General features: G+C 33.8%; 1 protein-coding gene across 4 annotated transcripts in view; it reads left to right on the forward strand.

Annotated features, from left to right (window-relative positions):
- SMOC2 (SPARC related modular calcium binding 2) overlaps positions 1–21,675 on the forward strand; it is a 276,372-nt gene that overhangs the window by 110,704 nt on the left and 143,993 nt on the right. For all 4 annotated transcript variants that reach the window (XM_007484917.3, XM_007484915.3, XM_056819061.1 and 1 more), the window contains exons 3-4: positions 567–673; positions 2,105–2,204. In XM_007484917.3, the coding sequence (XP_007484979.1) occupies positions 567–673; positions 2,105–2,204 (207 nt within the window). The remainder of the gene's footprint in view (positions 1–566; positions 674–2,104; positions 2,205–21,675) is intronic.

The raw sequence follows: 21,675 nt of genomic DNA on the forward strand, positions 1-21,675 counted from the left end.
TTTATACCATGTGAACCTAAGTCTTGAGCAATAGCTATAGTCTTATGCATGGCTTGAGTTCCTGCCTTTGGACCTCATGGATACCTCTATTTCTCTAAGACATCTCTCAGCCCCTTCTACCTGTTCATCTTTCCTCTCTAGCTTCTTGAGTGAACCAGGACTGTTTCCTTTTTGAGCTTCCATTTAATTGGTTGTGCTCAGTTGGAGGTAAGTCTATAGTCTACTGAGAGGTTACAGTGTGAGGCAACCTTGTAATTCTTGTTTTTTATTAATAAGGTGATTATCAATTTGTCACCAAAATTATAGTCCAAATTGCAATGCTGCCATTCTTTCTTTTTTAAACATTTCTATATAAAGCAAATGATAGTGTTAAAAAGAGTAAACAATGTCATAAATATTTCAAATAATGGAGCAAATTACTTCTTTTTTAATGAATAAAAAGTAGATTTTTCATGGGAGAATTTTATAGAGAAAAAAACTGTTTTTTCTTAAACCTGTCATTTCTGTATTCTTTGCATGCAATTCTCTACATTTTTAACCTGTTCCTACCAATCTCTTTTCTCCAGATGTATCAAGATGTGTGGCAGAAAGGAAGTATACCCAGGAACAAGCCCGGAAGGAATTTCAGCAAGTTTTCATTCCAGAATGCAATGATGATGGCACATACAGCCAGGTTACAAACTTTTTTTGAGTTCTACAACTGAATAGGCAAAGGAAAAAGCTGAGGAACAAGGGAGGGAAAAGGTAGTTAAAAAGTAGATGATTGGAGTTCAGTGAGGAAATGAGCCATTTACATGGAAGGACAATATAATTATTGATAACATCATAGATCCTCAGCAGGCAGGAACCTTGGAGGTCATATACTAATTTCTAACATTTTACAGATGAGGAAAATGAGGCATGGATCAATGACAAGATTTGAACCCATATCCTCTTACTTTCAAGCCTGTTCTGTTTCTACTGTATCATGTTTTTGGGCTTATGTGATAAGCCATTCACAGATAACTCTGGGAAAATTCATCTGCATACCCAGTTGTGTTTATATACATTTATTTTTGAATGAATTGGAGGAGGAAAATTTATTGCATTGGAGTTTATATATATTATTGATGATAAGAATATAGCATAGGCTAATTTCCTTATTGATGATTCTCATATAATATTAAGACATTGTGACCTTTCAGAAGGATGGAAACCTTCTTTCAAGTCGTTGTTGAGTCACAAAATCATAGCAACATTTTATTAGATTATCTAGCCTAATATCTAATATATTAGGCATTCAGAGATTTAGAGAGTTTAAACCTGTTCCAAATCACTAACTGATTAGTGACTGAGGGCATCCAAGAACTCAGGCCTACTAACACCCAATTCAATGATTCTAAGGATGCTAGTTTACATTTTATAATATGAATATCTTTTATTATTAGAAAAAACAAATGAATAAAATCTTAAAATAATTTTAATGAAAAAAAAACCCAAATGAATAGGTTTTCTTGGAGTTAGTTAATTAGATTAGCTCTTTAAATTTTCCATGATTCACAGCATCATTTTATTATCCATTTATCCTTTTTGACAATAGAGGTCTCTGTTCTTTGTGAAAGTTACAAAACCATTTGAAGGAGGAAGAGGGAAAAAGGTAAAGAGAAGAAACGTTATGTTCCCCTAAAGCACATGATGTTTGTTAGATGGGGCCTTTGTAAAAGCAGAACCAAGATTAGAGCTTGTATAATGGAAGGAACAAAAGGGCACTTGAGTTTTAGTCCAAGCTCACTCACCAGCACTGTGTCCTTGGACAAATCACTTAACTTTTTGGACCATAGGTCCCCATTTATTAGAAAGGAGTGGTTGGGTTAGATGACATAAAAGTTTCTTTTGAGCTCAGATATTTTATAAATAGCATAATTGAGCCATTTCCCCTTTATTATATTTTTCCTTATTCCTTATTCCTTTTATTATATATTATTACCAACATGTCAAAGACTGTGGGTATCCTGGATAAAACAACTTCTCACCTGTTAAGATGTTTTTAAACCTACCTGTATTAGAATAAATGTGGAGCATCTCTCTCTTTTGAAACTCCATTCATTGTGTGATTCCCTGACAGGTACAATGTCACAGTTACACAGGATATTGTTGGTGTGTTACTCCCAATGGACGGCCGATCAGTGGCACTGCAGTAGCCCACAAAACACCTCGGTGCCCAGGTGAGTTTAACAAGTGGTCACATAAGTGATTGCCCTGTTATAGTCTACAGGTAAAAGAGCAAATGATATCTAATTACTTCATGTGATCAGTTGCCCTCTTGAGATGAATACATTTCCTGCCCAATGCCATTTAGCAGTAATTATGTAAAAAATAATTCAATAATTTTCTTCCTTCCTTCCTTCCTCCCTCCCTCCCTCCCTCCCTCCCTCCCTCCCTCCCTCCCTCCCTCCCTTCCTTCCTTCCTCCCTCCCTCCCTCCCTCCCTCCCTCCCTCCCTCCCTCCCTTCCTCCCTTCCTCCCTTCCTCCCTCCCTCCCTCCCTCCCTCCCTCCCTTCCTCCCTTCCTTCCTTCCTTCCTTCCTTCCTTCCTTCCTTCCTTCCTTCCTTCCTTCCTTCCTTCCTTCCTTCCTTCCTTCCTTCCTTCCTTCCTTCCTTCCTTCCTTCCTTGGAATGAATGCACAAGATTTTGAGTCCTGGTAGTGTCATGAGAATGATGGGAATGAGTTTTAATCACTGACTGTAACAAAATTTCTTCCTTCTCCTCCCTACAGTGTAATTTTCTCAATGGCATTGACTGTTTTCAATTTCTGTCTTTGTATTCCCAATCCTTGGTTCTGTGCTGTGCATATGGTGAGCACTGAATATATGCTTACAAAAGTGATTATCTTTCTTTTCTTGAGGTGGAGGGTGGGAAGACAATTTTAGTATGGGAGGCAACTTAGCAGTTTCTGAAAAAAGCCACCATTGAGGCAAAATTATGATATGTTATCATGTCAAAACAATTTTTTTAAATGAATCTCAAAGATCATAGTTACTAGGGAAAACGGCCAAATATTGCTCTTGGTGGGAAAACAGTTAAACTTTCTGGTTTTGTACATAAATCTTTGCTAAGGAAAAGTGACTAGTTCTACATAACTCTGTTTCCAGACATTTTATTTGTGTTATTTTATTATCCATATAAAATGGGCTTGATGTACTAAAGGTAATAATGCTGGCAAAAGAATAATCCATAAACTGCTCTGTTTCATGTTACTATTTTATGGCTAATGCTATAAAAATTTCAGATCTTTTTCCTTTTTAAAAAGGTTTTGCTATTCAATTGCAGACTACTTTTCCGGACTGTCTTATCAGATTTGTTAAAACTTTGCACAGTCATTTTAAGAAGACTAATCAAGTTAAAAGGGTATTTGCTGATTATCACATGTAATGATACATAATGACATTTTGGAACTCATTAGAAGATTTCCTCTTTTAAGCAACAGACCTTTTATTCTACCTACAGCTGATATTATTGAAAACATCTTAAAAATCGTTAAATGTAGAATGATGAAATATACATTTATGATGAAATATTTAGTAAACTATTTAATAGTTATGCAACAAGCATCTATTCTAGGATGTCAAATTTTTAAGTAAAATTAACCAGATTCTGAACATATCCTACTTAAAAATTGACTTTTGTTATTTAAAATAAATCACTTAACTTAATATTAAAAGGTTAAAATTAATTTATAAAATATTGTAATTAAAACTAATTATGTAATTTCACATAATAATTTAATATTTAAAATAGAAAATTAAATTATTTCTGCTTCAAAAGTCTATTGAAATTTTACATGCTATTATAATTTTTCAAAGTGCTAATTAAGTTTGTTAAATAAATTACAAATTCTCTGGGAAAATGTAAGATATAAAATTATATAGAATAGGCTTACCATTTTCTTTTTTTCTTTTTCTTTTTTTTTTAAACCCTTACCTTCCATCTTGGAGTCAATCTCCAAGGCAGAAGAGTGGTAAGGGCTAGGCAATGGGGGTCAAGTGACTTGCCCAGGGTCACACAGCTGGTAAGTGTCTGAGGCCACATTTGAACCTAGGACCTGCTGTCTCTAGGCCTGACTCTCAATCCACTGAACAACCCAGCTGCTCCCAAAATGTCCCTTTTCTAATGTTTACATCAAGTTGACATTTTCTCCTTCTTTATACTTTATTATCTATATAAATCTTTTTTCTAACCAATTTGTGGCAACATTTTGATGTGATGAAAGTACTGGATTTTCCTTCACAAATCCCCTCTAATTTCTGATGATTATTGGACAAGATTATTCATATGTCATTGTGAATGTATACAAATCATAAAAATGCAATTGGGAATAGTCATAAAAATGAAAATGGCAACATAGAAGATAACTAAATAGGAAATGAGATAGTATGTGGAAAATAAGGCAGAGCATACCTCTGATTCAGAGATAATTGGCCTAGAATGTTGTGCAGAATATCCTAATCAATTCAAAAGGGAAAAAAAAAACATATTGAATTTGTTTTTAAAAAGAAAAATTAGGTAGAACCTGTTCCCAGTTACAACATTGTCTTCTAATGCTGTTTAGTCTCTCTCCAAATGTTTGTTTCTTTTTATGTAGACACATTTTTAATGATAGTTTAGAAGTACTTCTTTACACCTGGTTGTTACTCTTAATTTGTTTCACAAACTTCACAGAATATTTATGTGGATTTTTTTTACCTCCAGATGTTGTTCATGTTTTAGTTTGGAAGGGAAAAAAACATTAGAAAGGGTGCAGGTGCATACACAAAGGATTCTTTTGGAAGCTGTATATAAATGTGGCAAGATGTCAAGAAACTATTAAATTTTAAAGGTTAGGGAAAGAAATAGGAAGGATCTACATACAATAAGAATATACTTCGATTTTTTATTGATGTAAATGGCTCTCTTCCTTTGCCAGCATGGTAGAAAGAATGCCTCACACAATGCCTAGCACACAGAGAGTATAATGAATGCTTGTTAATTGATTTTGTTGTGTTTTGTTGTTAGAAGAATTAGTTTTGAATGGTGGTTTTTAATTTATTTTATTTAATTTTTAAATGATGTTTTGAACATTTATTTTTTAACTGTGTAATTTTGGAGAGGTTATTCCTCTTCTATAAAAATGAGGGCACTGGACTAGATAACCTCAAAAGGTCTTTCCACTTCTAAATCTTGTAATCTTAGGTTTACATAAGTTTTTTATATAAGTGTAATATAGATAGTTTATACGAATTAGAAAAAAAAATTTCCATTTCATTAAACCAGTAAATATTTATTAAGCACCTATTATGTGCTATGCACTGTGCTAACTGCTGGAAATACAAAGAAGGCTATAAGATATAAGATATCTGTTTATAAGATATCTTTGTTAGTGCCAGGAGAAATATTTCGCCAGGGGTTCAACTGGAAAACCCAAGAGTATCAACCAGAAATCTGTTCAAATGATTCAGTCCCTGATATGAGGAAAGTTTACATTCTTTGAAGGGATGTTGGAGAGAAGTGGAAGAAAATAAGTATCTGAATATATATAAAGAAAACATATAGAGAAAAAAAAAACAACACAATAATTTGGAGGAGGAGGACTCAGCATTTGGGGAAGGGCCAGGAAAAGTGGCATGTAGAAAGTAGCTTTTGAAATGATTTTTGAAAGAAAAAAGGGATTCTAAGAGTAGGAACTGAAGAAGCAATGCATAACTGGGAAAGATAGTCAGTCAGCACTATCATGTGTTGAATGGATTTCAAGGAGAATTAGAACTGAAAAAAGTCTTTGGCAAAAGGGGGATTATTTGTGACCTGGGAAGAATCTCAGAATCCCAGAATTGGTGATTTGGGAAGGACCTCAGTAGTTATCTATTGTTGTTGATGTTGTTTAGTTTGCCAGTTATGTCCCATGCTTCCAGATCCCATGGACCAGAGATATCCATGAGGTTTTCTTGGCAAAGATACTGGATTGATATGCCGTTTCCTTTTACATGGGTTCCTTTTGTCAGATAATCAGAGGTTAAGTGACTTACCCAAGGTCAGGGGTTAAGAAGAATCTGAGACCACATTTGAACTCAGATCTTTCTGACTCCAGACCCAGTGTTCTTAACCACTGAACACAGCTGCTTCTCAGCAATCATCTACTCTAGTCTATATATGAAAAAAAAAATCCCCACTATAAGATACTAACAACTGGTTTTTAAGGCTCTTCTTGAAGTTCCTTAAAGAGGTGGGGAACCTAGTATCTCCAGAAGCAATCCCTTCTACTTTAAAAAAAATTATCTTCTGTCATAGAATAAATCCACATGGTATTGGTTTCAAGGCTGAACAGCTGAACAGTGGTAAGGACTAGGCAATGGGGATTGTCACTTGTCCAGGGTCACACAGCTAGTAAGTATCTGAGACCAGATTTGAATTCAGAACCTTTTGTCTCTAGGTCTGGTTCTCTCAATCTCAAATCTAAATCTCAAAGTGGATATATTTAATTAAATTATTAGTTCAATCATCAAGTTTTATTAATTATTAATTAATTAAAATTAAATTAAATTAAAATTTAATTAAAGCTTAATTAATTAATCAGTTTATTACATTTATGTTGGTTATATACCTAGTTAACTTCCTTTCCTTTTTTCTCCTCCTGTCATTACAGAAGGCATCATTTAACAAAAAGATATATGTATATATAAAACTAGATCTTGATTATTTCTGTTTTATCAGTTCTTTCTCTGGATGCGGGAACAGATAAGGCATTCTTCAAATGATATTTCTTGCTTCTATATATAATGTTCTGTTGATTCTACTTGTTTCATTCTTAATAATTTCATGTAGGTCTTCCTATGTTTTTTTTTTCCAAAATTAACCTTTTTTTCATTTCTTATTACACAGTAGTATTCCATCGCAATCATATACCCCAACTTGTTTGATCATTCCCTAATTAATGGACATCCCATCGGTTTCCAATTCTCTGTTCAATCCATCCTGCTCTTGAACAATTCTAATCATTAGGAAGTTTTTTCTTACATCAAATCTAAACTTACCTGTTGGAAACTAGTACTTGTTATTCAAGGCCCCCAGACATAGCAATTCATTTCTTGACTACTACATCCAACTAGAGTTTTCTGGCACCAGAATGCTCAGTATCCTCAAAGTCTGGACCTTGTCTCAATCCCCAGCCAAGGGAGACTTTGATTTTCAGCATGGACTCTGCTCAGTCTCACAGAATATCAGCACTGGGATGGATTTGCCTGGTCCCTTCCTGATTGAAAATCTTCTTCACCTTGTCTTTGAAAGATATTTTCCAGCCTTCACTTGAAGATCTTCAGAGGGGAGTGCCCATCAACTCCTGAGATAGGCCACTCCACTTTTGGATAACCCTAATTGTCTGGAAATTTTTCCTTACATTATTCCTAAATCTACCTCTATCACTCTTAATGAACCATTATTTCAATTACTCTTAATTTTGCCCACCAGAACAAATCAGAAAATTCCAATCTTTGTTCCACATGCCATCTTTTCCCATGTTAGATGAAGAACATCAGCTTTCTTCAACATTTTATCTCCACTGTATTAAACACTCCATTTCTTTGACCAATCTTTATTTGCCATCATTTCCCTTATCCAGTTCTTTCCTGATTACAAGCAGAACAGAATACAGTACTTCAGAGGAGAATTGGCCAAGACAAAATATGAGGGGAAACTGTTGGGGGGATCTAGATTTTTAATTCTCATCTTTCAAAAGCAGATTAAGAGTTGATTTGTTCTATATTATTTGTGATTTGTTATCATTTTTATACCATAGAATTCCAGGTTCAAAATTGGAATAGACCTCAAAGACAAATGAGTCCAATATCTTCCCCTACACTGTAAGATTATGCTTCCTTCTTTTTCTTCTTCTCACAGTGACTAAAACTCAATTCCTTTCCCTTTTGGGGCTAAGTTTAAGCCTTTACCTTCTTGACCCAATTTTAAAAAATGAATATTTTTGTTTATATGCCCCTCCCTCCTTTTGTAACTTAAAAAGTGCCCCTTTTCTCTGTTCCTTTAATACCTGAATTCATCAGATATCTCTCAATTATTTCTTTAGATGCCTTGACCTTTGTCATTTAAATTATACAAGACTGCATTATCAGAGTGTTTGTGTCTTCAAGAGTCTCCCATCCATCTCATGCCTTTAAAGTCTCAAATCTTGAGATGCTATTACTTATCTTTTTTTCTGAACTTTTTGACATCTACTTTCTTACTGGGTCTGGCATTCCATTCCTTATCTATAATGAACTCTAAGATGAAATGGCTACTTTTTCCTCAAGGTTTCCATTGTTTCGTCTTCACTTAACAGTTAAATGGTAACATAGTAGATAGCGTGCTGGATTTGAATCCTGGTTCTTTCATTAGTTACTTCTGCAGTTTTATACATATTATTTAACATCTCTGAGCGTTAGTACCCTTACCAGAAAAATGAGAGAGATCCTCACATTATTACCCATTTAATGAATTAGAAAACTGAGGCTGAATTTGTTTAAATAACTTTTGCCTAGGATCAGACAGCTAGTAAATCCCTGAGGTAGAATTTGAACTCAGAGCTTCTTGACTGCAAGTCTTCTCCTGTGCCATCAGTGGTTACTCAGGTCTTTAAATATATCTGTGCTCCTATGATGGCTTTTGTTGTTTAGTCATCAAATAATATTTCTTTCTGTTGCATTTTTACTTTCTAAAATATGGAATTGTTACCCAGAAACACTTGAAGTTTCATCATTGCAGAAGGAAACCTTCAGTATAAGTTAATTTAATTGATCTTATCCATCACAATTTTCACATGATTCTGTCAAGTTTTATAATCTATGTCAACAACCCAATTTCCATTCTTCCACTTGACCAGGCAGCCTACAGTATAAAGATATAACTTCTATTCCACCCCCTCTTTTTATTTTAACATGAATGCTCTCTACCATGCTTCCCTCCTTGGATCAATGGATTTCTGTGTAAACAGTATACTTTTAGACATATAGCATTCCTCCACTGGCTTTTTCATCTAATCTTTTGGAAAAATTATAACATTTTCTATTTCCTTTTGTCAGTTATAATCATCATAAATTTCAATGATACCTAATTGTCATACTTATTTCCTTGAATTAAAATCTCATTCATTTTGTTTATTATTTGTATTCCCTACTACTGGGTGGAAGAGTTATCAAAAAGAAGCTAAATGATCAGCAATAGGAATATGTTTACAATTATTATATATAATATATATACCATATATTTATTAAACATCATTTATATATAAAATTTTTATATGTGTGTGAGAGAGAATAAAAATATCAAATTGCCACAATTCTCCATTTTTATAGGGAGGAAGTCACTAGATTTCTCAAAATAGACAGGAGACAAGAAAAGGGGGAGTCCATTATCCATGAAAATAGCAATCTAGTTGTTACCCTGACATAATGTTTTTTTACTGGCCGGGCAGTGGCATGCTATGGTGGAAGGAAAGTGTATGACTTGAAGTTAGGAGACTTGAGTTTCAGTTCCACCTTTACTTCTATCAATATTTTTGAAATCACATGAATAACTTTATGTCTTTGGGGTTCATGTTCCTCTGCTTTAGAATGAGGGGTTGGGCTAGAGATTGACAATCTTTTTCCAATCCTTTGATTTTAGGATCACTTCATACTTTTGCCATATGGAGTAATGCATGTCATTTTCCCTTTGAGCTAGCAGCTAAAAATATATTTCAGATGCTAAAAGGATAGAAATGATGTATTACCTAATGCACTGTGGATACCTAATATTAAATGCTATCATCACAATTCTGATCTTTAATAAGCTACTATTAAATGAAATGCATCTCTTAAAAATTAAATAAAATGAATGGATTTCTAACTAACATTTTTCTTCAGACAAAAACCACTGGGTAATCTTTCTTTAGATTTCCTTCAGCCTCTGATCATTGTTTGGAGGTCAGATTGTAAGAAAAAGAGTTAGAATGGTGCTTGAAGAAAATTAGTGAATGGAAATGTTGACACCAGTTGACAAACCTCCTTGATAGCTTTCTTCTGTGCTATAGAAAAGAGCAAACAATGAAATTGCTAACAAAAGAGAAGTAATATTCACTAGAGTGACAAAACACTTTGGGGACTGATATTTTAAGTGACTTGTCCAGGGTCATTTGACCAGTACTTGTCAGAAGTAGGTAGGCTATGAATTCAATTGTTCCCCTCTCCCAGGATGACTATCAGGACCTCTCAGTTCACATTTGGATAATCATGAAATGTTAGGAAGGTTTTCCTTACATTAAAACTAAATATTACTTTTTGATGAACTTGGAGCCAGGAAGCCCTGAGTACAAATCTGGTCTTAAGCACTTGTTATCTGTGTGACCTTGAGAAAGTCATTCAACCTGTGCTTGCCTCTTTTTTCCCACCTGTTTGTTAAATGAGAATAATAATAGCATCTACCTCCCTGGGTTATTGCCAAGATAAAATAAGATAATATATATAAAGCACTTTGGAAACTTTAAATATATAAATGCTAGTTATTTTGTTATTGTTATTAATTGTTATTATTACTTCTAGCCACTAATTTTAATTTTGTTCTCTAGGACCAATATGAATACATCTAATCCCCTCTATCATATGACAGTATTTCAGAGAATTGAAGAGAGTTATCAACTTTGTCCTCTTTCCAAGTCTTCTCTTCTCTGGGCTAAACTTCCCAATTTCTTCAAACTATCCCAATGATTTGGATTGAAATGCTTTGTGATCATATCTCCTTTGTGATTCTTTGTGATCATATCTAAATCACTTAATCTCTTAGAATCTGAGCTCCTCATCTGTAAAATGGGAATCATAATACTTGTGCTACCTGCCTTACATGGCTTGTATAAGGAACATGCTGTGTACATCCCCAAGTAATCTATAAAAAGTGATTATCATTACTATAAAGCAGTAATTATCAAAATTATCTGTCACCTATCACATCAATTGGGGAAGGGCTAAACGAGTCTTACCATATGGTTGTGATTGAATACTGTTGTACCATAAGAAATGCCAGGTTAAATTTGGAAAAACACAGAAAGTCATACTTGAAATTATGGAGAGTGAAATGAGCAGAACTAAGAGAACATTATATACAGCAACAGAAATATTATTTGAAGGATGGCTTGTGTTTGCTCACCTCTAAAGAAAGAACTGATAAATAGAAATAAGACTAAGTTTTATATATAATACATATATCTTTTTGTCAAATGATGCCTTCTCTAATGGGAAGAGAGGAAGAGGGAGGGTGGGAGTTAATTGGATGTTTAAATGAAACAAATAAATAAATATTTTTAAAGAGTGATTTATTTTAATGAAGGTCATTGGAGCCTTTTGGCAATGAATACACAGCACTTGAAGAAATATGAGAGCTGTTCTACAATTCTAGAGTCAGAAGTTGATAGACTATAAAAATAATAAGGATTTTTTTTTGCAAGTGTGTGATGGTCTGTTGGAATAACCAAAGCATCCATAATATATGCCTTTTGTTTTTAAGAAATCAATTTGACCTTGACCTTTACTTTTCTTCCATTTCTTCCTCCCATCTTCAGGAAGGACAGACTGAAAGGTGTTCAAGGACATTCTGTTTGGGAACGGAGAGACATGTGTCAAGGGTTATCAGTGTATATTTTGTGGGTGAGCTGGGTCAATAAGCTGCCATTGCCTGCCTGTTGAAGCTCATTTATCAAAGCTTCTAATTGATCCTCTCCTCAATTCTCCCTTTACTTCAGTTCCTTCTACACTCAGCTACCATAGTGACTTTTCTAAAATGTAGGTCTGACCACCACCTCTGAAAAACATCTATTATTAAACATTTTCTATGTGTCAGTCACTGCGCTTAGCTCTGGGAATCAAGAAAAGGCAAAAAGCAACAATTTGGTTTCTGCTTTCCAAGAGCTTTTATTTTAATGAAAGAGACATGTCATCTACCCTGTTCAATGAGATCTATGTCTTTCTATTTCTGCCAGGAGACATGTGTGTGTGTATATATACCTACATATGTGTGTATATAATATACATATAAAATACATTGTATATATTACATATTGTGTGTATCGTGTGTTTGTATACATGTGTGCACATGCATATATGTGTGTACATGTGTGTATATAACATATATTCACATATTGTGATATTTATTTTTCTTCAACCATTTCCATTGTGTCTGAATCTTTTTGAAGTTTTCTTGGCAATGTTCCTTCTCCAACTCACTTTATAGATGCAGAAATTGAGGCAAGAAGGGTTAACATCTTGCCTAGGATCACATAACTGGTGCTTCAAGCCACAGTTGAATTCAGGAAGACTCATCTTCCTGATTTTAGGGCTGGCACTCTATTCATTGAGCCACTTAGTCACCTATTCTATAGTAAATTTCATATTATATGTGTATTATGTCACTTAAATATCTATTGTATGTCTGTATATAATATGACCTTATGTAATATGTGACTCTCTCTATATATAAAGCATATGCATATATACTTACTGGAGAAAGAACTATACCTACACATATACATATATAAATATACACACATATAGCTACATATATCTCTATGTATCTATTAATACTAGGTTCATGAAGAATAAACTTGTTCATATGTGTATGTACATAGCTCTATATACATAGAAAACATGCATACATATGTATATATATATAAACTTGATTATTTGAGAGAGAGAGAAAAGGGAGAGAGAGAGAGAGAGAGAAAGAGAGAGAGAGAGAGAGAGAGAGAGAGAGAGAGAAAGAGAGAGAGAGAGAGAGAGAGAGAGAGGGTGGGGGGGAGGGAGAGAGAGAGGGAGAGAGAAAGAGTAGGCACTGGAGATGAGGTAAAATCTTTCCTTATCCAGTGAACAGCTGGCTAGTTTATCTACCTCCACTGCCTTCCCCATAGACTTTACCTGTCCAGAGGGCCTGGCTTTTAAGGATTTTGAAGCCAAGAACATACACAGTCTCAAGAGAACTCTAATGGTAAAGTGTAGCCCTAATAGTTCCTTCCTCCACCCAACTGGAACCTTTTATCCTAGGAGAGGAATCAATATCAGTATATCTCCATTTGTACACAGTTGATTTATATTTCTTAATCATATTTCCAGTTAGATAATGGATTTAGAGCTAGAAGGGATTGTAGAGTCCCAGTTCCTCATTTTATAGATGATAAGGAATGCAAACCCCATAGAGGTTAAGTCACTTGTCCAGGGACAAATAGATAATAGCAAATGATCTATTTGGGGTATAAACCCAAGGTCTCTGTCTTCAGATTCATTACTCTGCATTTTGATGAGTGATTTGTCTAGATTTAAGCAAAAATTGAGGGGAAAATAAGCTTTTGATAAAAGAAAGTCTTTTTTTTTTCCAAGGGAAGATAGATAGCCTGCGCTCTATTACTTGGGAATGGCTTCATCTTTTTAATCTCATCTCTCTTTTGTAACTATGTTCTGTGGCCAAGATCTTCTGGCCTAAAGACAAACTTTAGTTTTAGATATTGTAAACTGAACCTTTTTGGAACAATTTCTTAATAGTTTATAATTTAAGGAATCTTATTGTTTAGCTCAGCAGTAATGATGTTTTGAAGAAAATCTGAACATACTAATTCATAGAAAAAGGGAATAGAAACTCACTTTAGAAATAGCTAATTGGAGAGAATTTGTGTACTTTTTTTTTAAAAAATGAGCAAAAGACTTTATCAAACACAGTTCATAGATAATACATTTCTTTTGCAAGGGGTTAAAAAACCAAACTACTCCAAAATTACTATTTCATTATGTCACAAAGGACCAAGTCCTTAAATTTTTTTCTTTTCAAAGTATACATGAGAAGACATCTGTTTGTTGTTGCTGTTGTTGCTTTTTTTTTACATTTTTATAACTTTTAAAATACTATAACATCTTAAAAATAATCCAAAGTTGATTTTGAATGTTGGCCATTTCAATTTCTGGTTGCTTGTAGCATTTCAGAATCAACATTTCAAAAACAGAGCCCACCATATTATCCCCTCAACCTAATGTACCTATTTCTCTTGAGGGTGCCACCATTTTTTTAGTTGCCCAGTTGTCATCCTTATTGTCACTCTCAACTCTTCACTCTCATTGACACTGCATATCTAATCAGTTTCTAAATCATATCATTTCCTTCTCTACCTTATCTTCAGATCTCCCTGCTCTCTCTCTGGTATAAGCACTCATCACCTCTTACCCAGATGATTGCAAAGGCTTACTCGCTTTCTCCTTGCCTCAAGTGTCCCTTCAGTTCAATTTTTTCCCATTCAGCTGCCTAAAATGGGTGTCTGATGTCGATTAGTCTGATCAATTAACTCCATTGACTCCCTATTACCTCCAGGATCAATATAGCTCTTTGTTTCCTCACTACTTGCCCCTTTAGCACCTTTCTAGTCTTCTTAGGTTCCATTTCCTTCCATGACCCTTAAGGTCCTTTGATACTTGCTATCCAGTTCTCAGCTATGTGTCTTTGTACTGGCCATTCCCCATACCTGGGATATTTTCTTTCCATGTTTCTGTTTCTCTCTGTCTTTGTCTCTCTATCTCTGTCTCTCATCCTCTCTGTCTCTGTCTATCTGTCTGTTTCTGTCTCTTTTGGTTTATGTTTCTCTTTCTCTCTTACTCTCTCTGTCTCACTCTTCCTACCTCCCTCCCTCCTTCAGGCATGCACATGTGGCACATACACATACACACACATGCACACACTCATTTAATCCTCACAACAACCTTAGGAAATAGGTACTATTATTAACCACATTTTATAATTAAGGAAACTGAGGTGAGTTAAATGACTTGCTCAGACTCACACACTTAGTGTCAGAATCTAGATTTGAACTCAGGGCTTCCTGTCCCTTAGCCCAGCATTTTGTACCACTTGTCCACATTTTATAGATAAAGGAAATTACTGTCAGAGAGGTTAAATCACTTTGCACAGTCACCCAGCTACTGTATCTGTGACCTATTTGAACTCATTTTCTTCTGACTACAAGTCTAGCACTCTGTGCCACTGTACGTAATGGAAATTCTGAGCAAATTCTATCTAGAATGTCCATTTGCAAATAGGTCTATACTAAAGTTTTTTAAAAACATTTTTTAATGAACATTTTTAATGAAAAATGGCCTTGGGTAAAACAGATTAAAAATGGTTGAGGGCTCTCTGGCTCTATTTAATATGAATCTCAAGCTCTCAATATCAGCCTCTTGGGTGTCTTCTTTTAATTAACATTTATTATTTTATTGTATAAAAATTAATTGTATTGGAAATATTAATGGTAGTTGTGTAATATTCAGTATCATTTGGGGAGAGATATTTTATGCAGAGAAAAGAAAGAAATATGTTTTATTTTCCCTGATTGTGAACATATCTAATTGTTAGTGGTAAGAGTTTGCTTTTATATTTTAGTTCTTAATTCAATTTTAGAGCTGGATGGGACTTTAGAGATTATTTTATCTAATCATTTAATTCAATTTTATCCCAGTAATTAATCAGTTAACCAGGTCTTTTATAAACCTAGTCATTCATCCATTTTTCAAGTATCAAAATTGATTTAAAATATTCAAACAAGGGTAGCTCAGTGGATTGAGAGCCAGGCCTAGAGAAGGGAGGTCCTAGGTTCAAATTTGGCCTCAGATACTTCCCAGCTGTGTGACCTTGAGCAAGTCACTTGACCCCCATTGCCTAGCCCTTATCACTCTTCTGCTTTAGAACCAATACACAGTATTGATTCCAAGATGGAAGGTAAGGGTTAAAAAAAAGAAACAAACAACTAAAATATCCAAACATTCAAATAGTACAGAAACTGCTGTTTTTTCAGAGGTCTGCATTGTGACTTAGCAAGGTGTAATCAGAATGTCAGTATAAAGTTTCTTTGTTTTGACTTCACAAGGATGAAAGTTAAAGGAAAACTTTAATGTTTTCCAGAATATTATTTCCTTAGTTCTAAGGCTTCAGTTTATAAGAAGTGACACAATTTTAAATAAAATATTTCTCACCAAAATTACAGTTTTTTTGGTAGCCCTTAGAACTAAAAAAGAGACCCTCGACAACATCTAGTTAAATAACCCTATTTTACTAATGAAGAAACTAAGGTTCAGACAACAAAGCCATACAAAACCAAATATACAGAAACAGTTCACTAAAATATCTTTATTAGGAAATATCTGATATATATTCAGGTGGTGCTAAGGACATATGAAAGGAAAAGTGAATTGTTGAAAGAATCCATTGGTTCTGTCTAACTATGAAAGTCCATCAGTAAAACTGCAAATATGAGGTTTGTCTTAATGCAAAAAGACTTAGGATCAGAAATATTAAAACAAGGGAAATTAGGAACTTTTAAGAAAATGAGAAAAAACCTTGCTTAACCCTATTTTAAAATTGCTTCTATACTATTCATTAATGGCATTATTAGTATTAAAAACAATAATTCATATATTTTTACACCAGGTTTTTCTATCTATCTATCTATCTATCTATCTATCTATCTATCTATCTATCTATCTGAATCTAAGTATCTGTCAATCTATCTTTCTATCTGTCTATCCATCCCTCTCTCTCTTTATATATATATATATATATATATATATCTTTCTCTCTATCTCTCCATCTCTCCATTTTTCTATCTCTATCTATATATCTACATATATATGGACACATAGAAAATGCACAGGCCTATATTTGCATGTAAATATGACAGAATATAAAACATATACATATAAAATATGTATGCATGCATATATATATGTCTGATAAAAAACAATATAATTCTCCATCAGTTCTATGGAAAAGAGGAAAATAATTTTCATTTTACTATTACACGGTTATTTCTCTAGTCTTTTCTTTTTGGATTCTCAAATTTTACCAACTAATTCAGGTCAAAATTGAAGTCTTAGTTTGGGACAAAATTATAATATAAATGCATCATCATCATACATCAACACAATGCTGTCCCAAAAGTCTTAGGGTAGTTTAAACTTTTAATATTATACATATTATTAATGTATATACTTTAAATATGCTATATGCCATTTTGTGCCATTATATGTATATATGTGCATACATATATATGTACATATTTAATGAAATAATTGCTTTTCACTCATAAGTTTTTCATATATATTTTCTTGGCTTTATCAGATAAATATAACATGTGAAGCTACCCTTTTTCTCTCATTAAAGCAAAGTGCTTATCTTTGTGAACTGTTCTCATTATTTCCATCTTCAATTAGGTTTTATTAAACTTTGTTTTTATCTTTGTTTGGGACTTTTTACACTTGAAACCATTACCAGTTTATAAGAGTATAATAAAAAAATTCCTGCTTGAATATTCTTCTTCTATACTTCTGCCTACAAATACCCTATTTTCTGTAGTATTTAATTCACACTATTAAAAAGAAAAATGGCCTCAATTTAGAGCTCCCATTTTTACAAATAAGAAAGCTGTAAGAGACAGAGTGATTTATCGAGAGTCCATGAGCCAGTGGTGGGCTTGAAATTGGAGATCTAAATGCTCTTTCTCAGTACTTCATTTCACCTATTTGGTGCTCACATCTCTGGCAACTTCAACTATTTGAATATAGTTAAGAACCAGAAATAATAACTGTTCCTATTTCTATAACCCTTTAAGACTTTATAAAACATTTGTCACAGCCCTGTGAGATAGGCAGTACAAGCTTATTATTACTATCATTTTGCAGACAAAGAAATTGAGGCTGAGAATTAAATGAAGGTCACAGATCTAGCAAACAGCAGATCTGGGATTCCAAGTAAAGTCTCCTAAATTCAAGTACGATTATCTTTCAACATCACCATGATGCCTTATGGAAATAAACAAAAGGATTTTTGAGACAGAAAACTGCAAAGTAAGCAACAAAGCTCCTTGACTTTATACATAGTGCAGTTCCTTAAGTCTGCACAGTCTATTGATGATAATTTTAGACATAATTGTAACACATTCCAATTTACTTGATTTCCAGACCATTAAAGAGTAAAGGCAGCAAAGAAGGAGAAGAAAAGCTGTATAATATAACCAGGCATAATAGTTGTTCTTAGAAGTATTTAGTTAATGCAGTGGACAGCTAAATGCTAGTCCTAAAGTTAAGATCTAAGTTCAAATCCAACCTGAGACATTTACTAGCTATGTGATCCTGAGCATTTCAGTTACCTCTATTTGCCTTAGTTTTCTCGTTTGAAAAATGAACTAGAAAAAGAAATGGCAAAGCACTCCAATATCTTTTCCAGGAAATGTGTCCCAAATGGGGTCAGACACAACTGAAAAACAGGTGAGCCACAAAATACAGGAATTGACCATGAGACTCTCTGCAAAGAGACTAAGAAACTATGAAAATCAGATAGAACACACACAAAAATATAATAATAATAGTTGGCACATATGTAGTATTTGAAGCTCTCAAAGCATTTTAAAGACATTATCTCACTTGATAATCATCTGGCCCATTTGCCTAAGACCAAAATACCCAGATGTTTTAATAATGCTGGAGGATAGAAATCAATTCATATATGTATTAATTACTGTACCAGTTGTAGGATGATAAAAAAAGTCTAGGAAATATGTCTTTCCTTTAAAGATGTTATAGTCCAATAGGAGAACTGGACATAGAGAAATATCAAAAGCATTATTATTATTAACAATAATAATAGCTATCATTTATATAGCACTTATGTTGTGCCTGGCACCATGATATTTACCTTTTCTTACTTGATCCTCATGACAATCCTGGGAAATAGGTGCTATTATTATCCCCATTTTATAGATGAGGGAACTGAGGTAAACAGAGATTAAATGACTTGCGCTGGGTCACACAGCTAGCACAGGTCTGAGGCTGGATTGAAAGTCAGATCTTCCATAGTCCAGCTCTCTCTCCATCAGAGAAGTTAAAATGAAGTGCTATGTGGAGTTCATACAGAAAATGGGAAGTTGGGGGCAGCTGGGTAGCTCAATGGGTTGAGAGGCAGACCTAGAGATGGGAGATCCTAGGTTAAAATCTGACCTCAGACACTTCCCAGCTGTGTGACCCTGGGCAAGTCACTTAACCCCTATTGCCTAGCCCTTATCACTCTTCTGCCTTAGAACCAATACACAATATTGATTCCAAGACAGAAGGTTGGGGTTTTTAAAAAATGGGGAGTTAATGAATGCATTCTGGAGAAGGAAGAATTGGATCTTGACTTTAAAAACTGATTAGGCAAAAGAAAGGTAGGAATTATGTTTTAGTAAAAATCCAGGACTCCTCAAGTACAGAGGATGGAAGGAAGTAGATACAGCTGAAAAGGTAGTATGGTATGAGATTATGAAGGACCTTAAATTTCATGTCAATAGATGTGGTCTTCATTTGGAAAGCCATAAGGTGCAACTAAAAGATTTTGAACTTAGTAACATGGCCAGATCTTTCTTTAAAGCATTTAATGGTAGGTAAAGAACTGGACTGAGAATTAGGAAAACCTGAATTCAAATTTGATCTCTGCTACTTACTAGCTGTGGAACTTAGTTTCACCACTTTCTGCCTCAGTTTCCTCAAATGTCAAAGGTTAAATCATTAGCACCTACCTCCCAGGGCTGTTTTGAGGATCACATGAGATAATAGTTGTGAAGTGTTAGTGCTTGACACATAGTAGAAATAATAATGTTTATTTCTTTATATTATATTATTATATATTTATTTTATATTATATTAATTAATAATGTTTATTTCTTCCTTTGTATAAGGAAAATTCTTCTGGTACCAATATGAAGTATAGATTGGAGTAGGATAGAGTAGAGATAGAAAGATCAATTGGGCCATTATAGTATTCCAGGGCAGCAATGTATAGAACTTTACTGAGGTGATGGCGATGGGGCTAGAGATATTAATAAAGGACATGCAATGGGATTTGAACATAAATGTTTAATACTTGAGATGATAAAGGGAAGAATTAATGATAACAGCAGTTATAATAATTTTAATCATAACAATGATTCTAATTTAATAACCTTGAATTAAATATAACTGAATTATCATCAATCATACCAATTATTGATTTCATAATTAAAGCAATTGTTGACATTCATAGCGATAACTAACAATAAAATTACGTTTTAGTATGCACATTTATGATGATAAAGAAGTATGTTACTTATGTTACAAAACAAAATAAAAAATGAATAGAAATGCCAACTGCTTGAGAATACCAACTGTTTTATTTTTCCTTTTGCATCCTGGAAGAGTGGTTACACATAGTAGGGGCCTAATAAATCCTTACCAAATCTTTCAACTAAATTGACATCTGTGAAAAATGGTTAAAATTAAATAATGGCTTTCATGCTTGAATAACTCAGTTTACCTAAAAAAATTAAATGTTTCAAATGCTTATTACCTAATGATGCTAGACAATAAAGACATAGGGTGCCTTTGAAGGATCTGAGCAGAGGAGTGACATATGTCTGTTTCCTTTTCCTACATTTTAACACATCATTTCTTGTGAACAAAAGTTTTGGATATGTAGTTATGAGGAATTTAAAAAAATGAATATATGGGTGGCCCAGGGTATAGAAAGCCAGACTTAGAGATAAGAGATCTTGGGTTCAAATCTGTCCTCATATGTACTTACTAGCTGTGTGATCCTAGACAATTCACTTGCCCCAATTGCCTAGTCCTTACCTCTCTTCTGCCTTGGAACCAATATAGAATACCAATTCTAAGATGGAAAAAAAATGAATGCATGTAAAATACTGTTTGGTTAGCTTCCTTTCTTACTTTCATTTAGTATACCCTATTTAAGTAAATAAGGAAGTATATTAGCATATTTATTGAATTGTATTTATTGAATATATTGAATATAGTATTTATTGAATACTATTGAATATAGTATTTATTGAATTGAAATTATTGAATTGAAATCTTGCTGATGGTACATAAAAAAATTAAATTAATTAATAAGTATTCATTAGGAGCCTGCTATGTGACAGACACTGTGCTTGGTATTAAGAATACAGAAACCAACATGAAAAAGTGCCTTTCTGAGGCAATTTGCATGTAGGTCAGCATCTACATAATATAAATAACATAAATACAAGGCAATTGTGGGGGAGGGCCATTAGGAAATCATTAGCATCATTCAGACATGAACCACCCTATTAAATTTTTAATGCTTATGGGCATTAATCACTAAGCTAATTTATCTCTTGAGAAAGATCCAGTAAATTTAATTTTTTCTCTAGATTAGAGCAAAGTAGAAAAGAGCAGTATCTTCTTGAGTTGCTGAAGATCACAGAGATTTATGAGGAACAAGCAGTAGTCTTTTGGGTGGTTTAATAAAGAGTAGCTGAAGCTTTCAAATGAAATTATTGCATCATTAGAATATACTGTGCCTGCTTCAGGGGAGTATTAAAGACATTGGTAGCTTGGAATTGTAAAATGTTTCTCTGCTCTGGTGAATAATCACCAAACTATCTCCTTGTGGTGACTACACTGTGTACTGCAGGTAAAAAAGTCTTTATTTAGGTTATGCAGCCATAGAGCTGACTGTCCTTTTAAAGAAGGGAGCGTGGTGGTGTACTGCAAAGAGTATCCTGCTATAGTAGCACAAAGGCACTAAACTGTGCATAGCTTTAATTGTTCCATCAAAATGTCAAAGACTATAT

The sequence above is a fragment of the Monodelphis domestica genome, chromosome 2 (assembly GCF_027887165.1).
Source record: "Monodelphis domestica isolate mMonDom1 chromosome 2, mMonDom1.pri, whole genome shotgun sequence".
Classification (NCBI taxonomy): Eukaryota; Metazoa; Chordata; class Mammalia; order Didelphimorphia; family Didelphidae; genus Monodelphis; species Monodelphis domestica.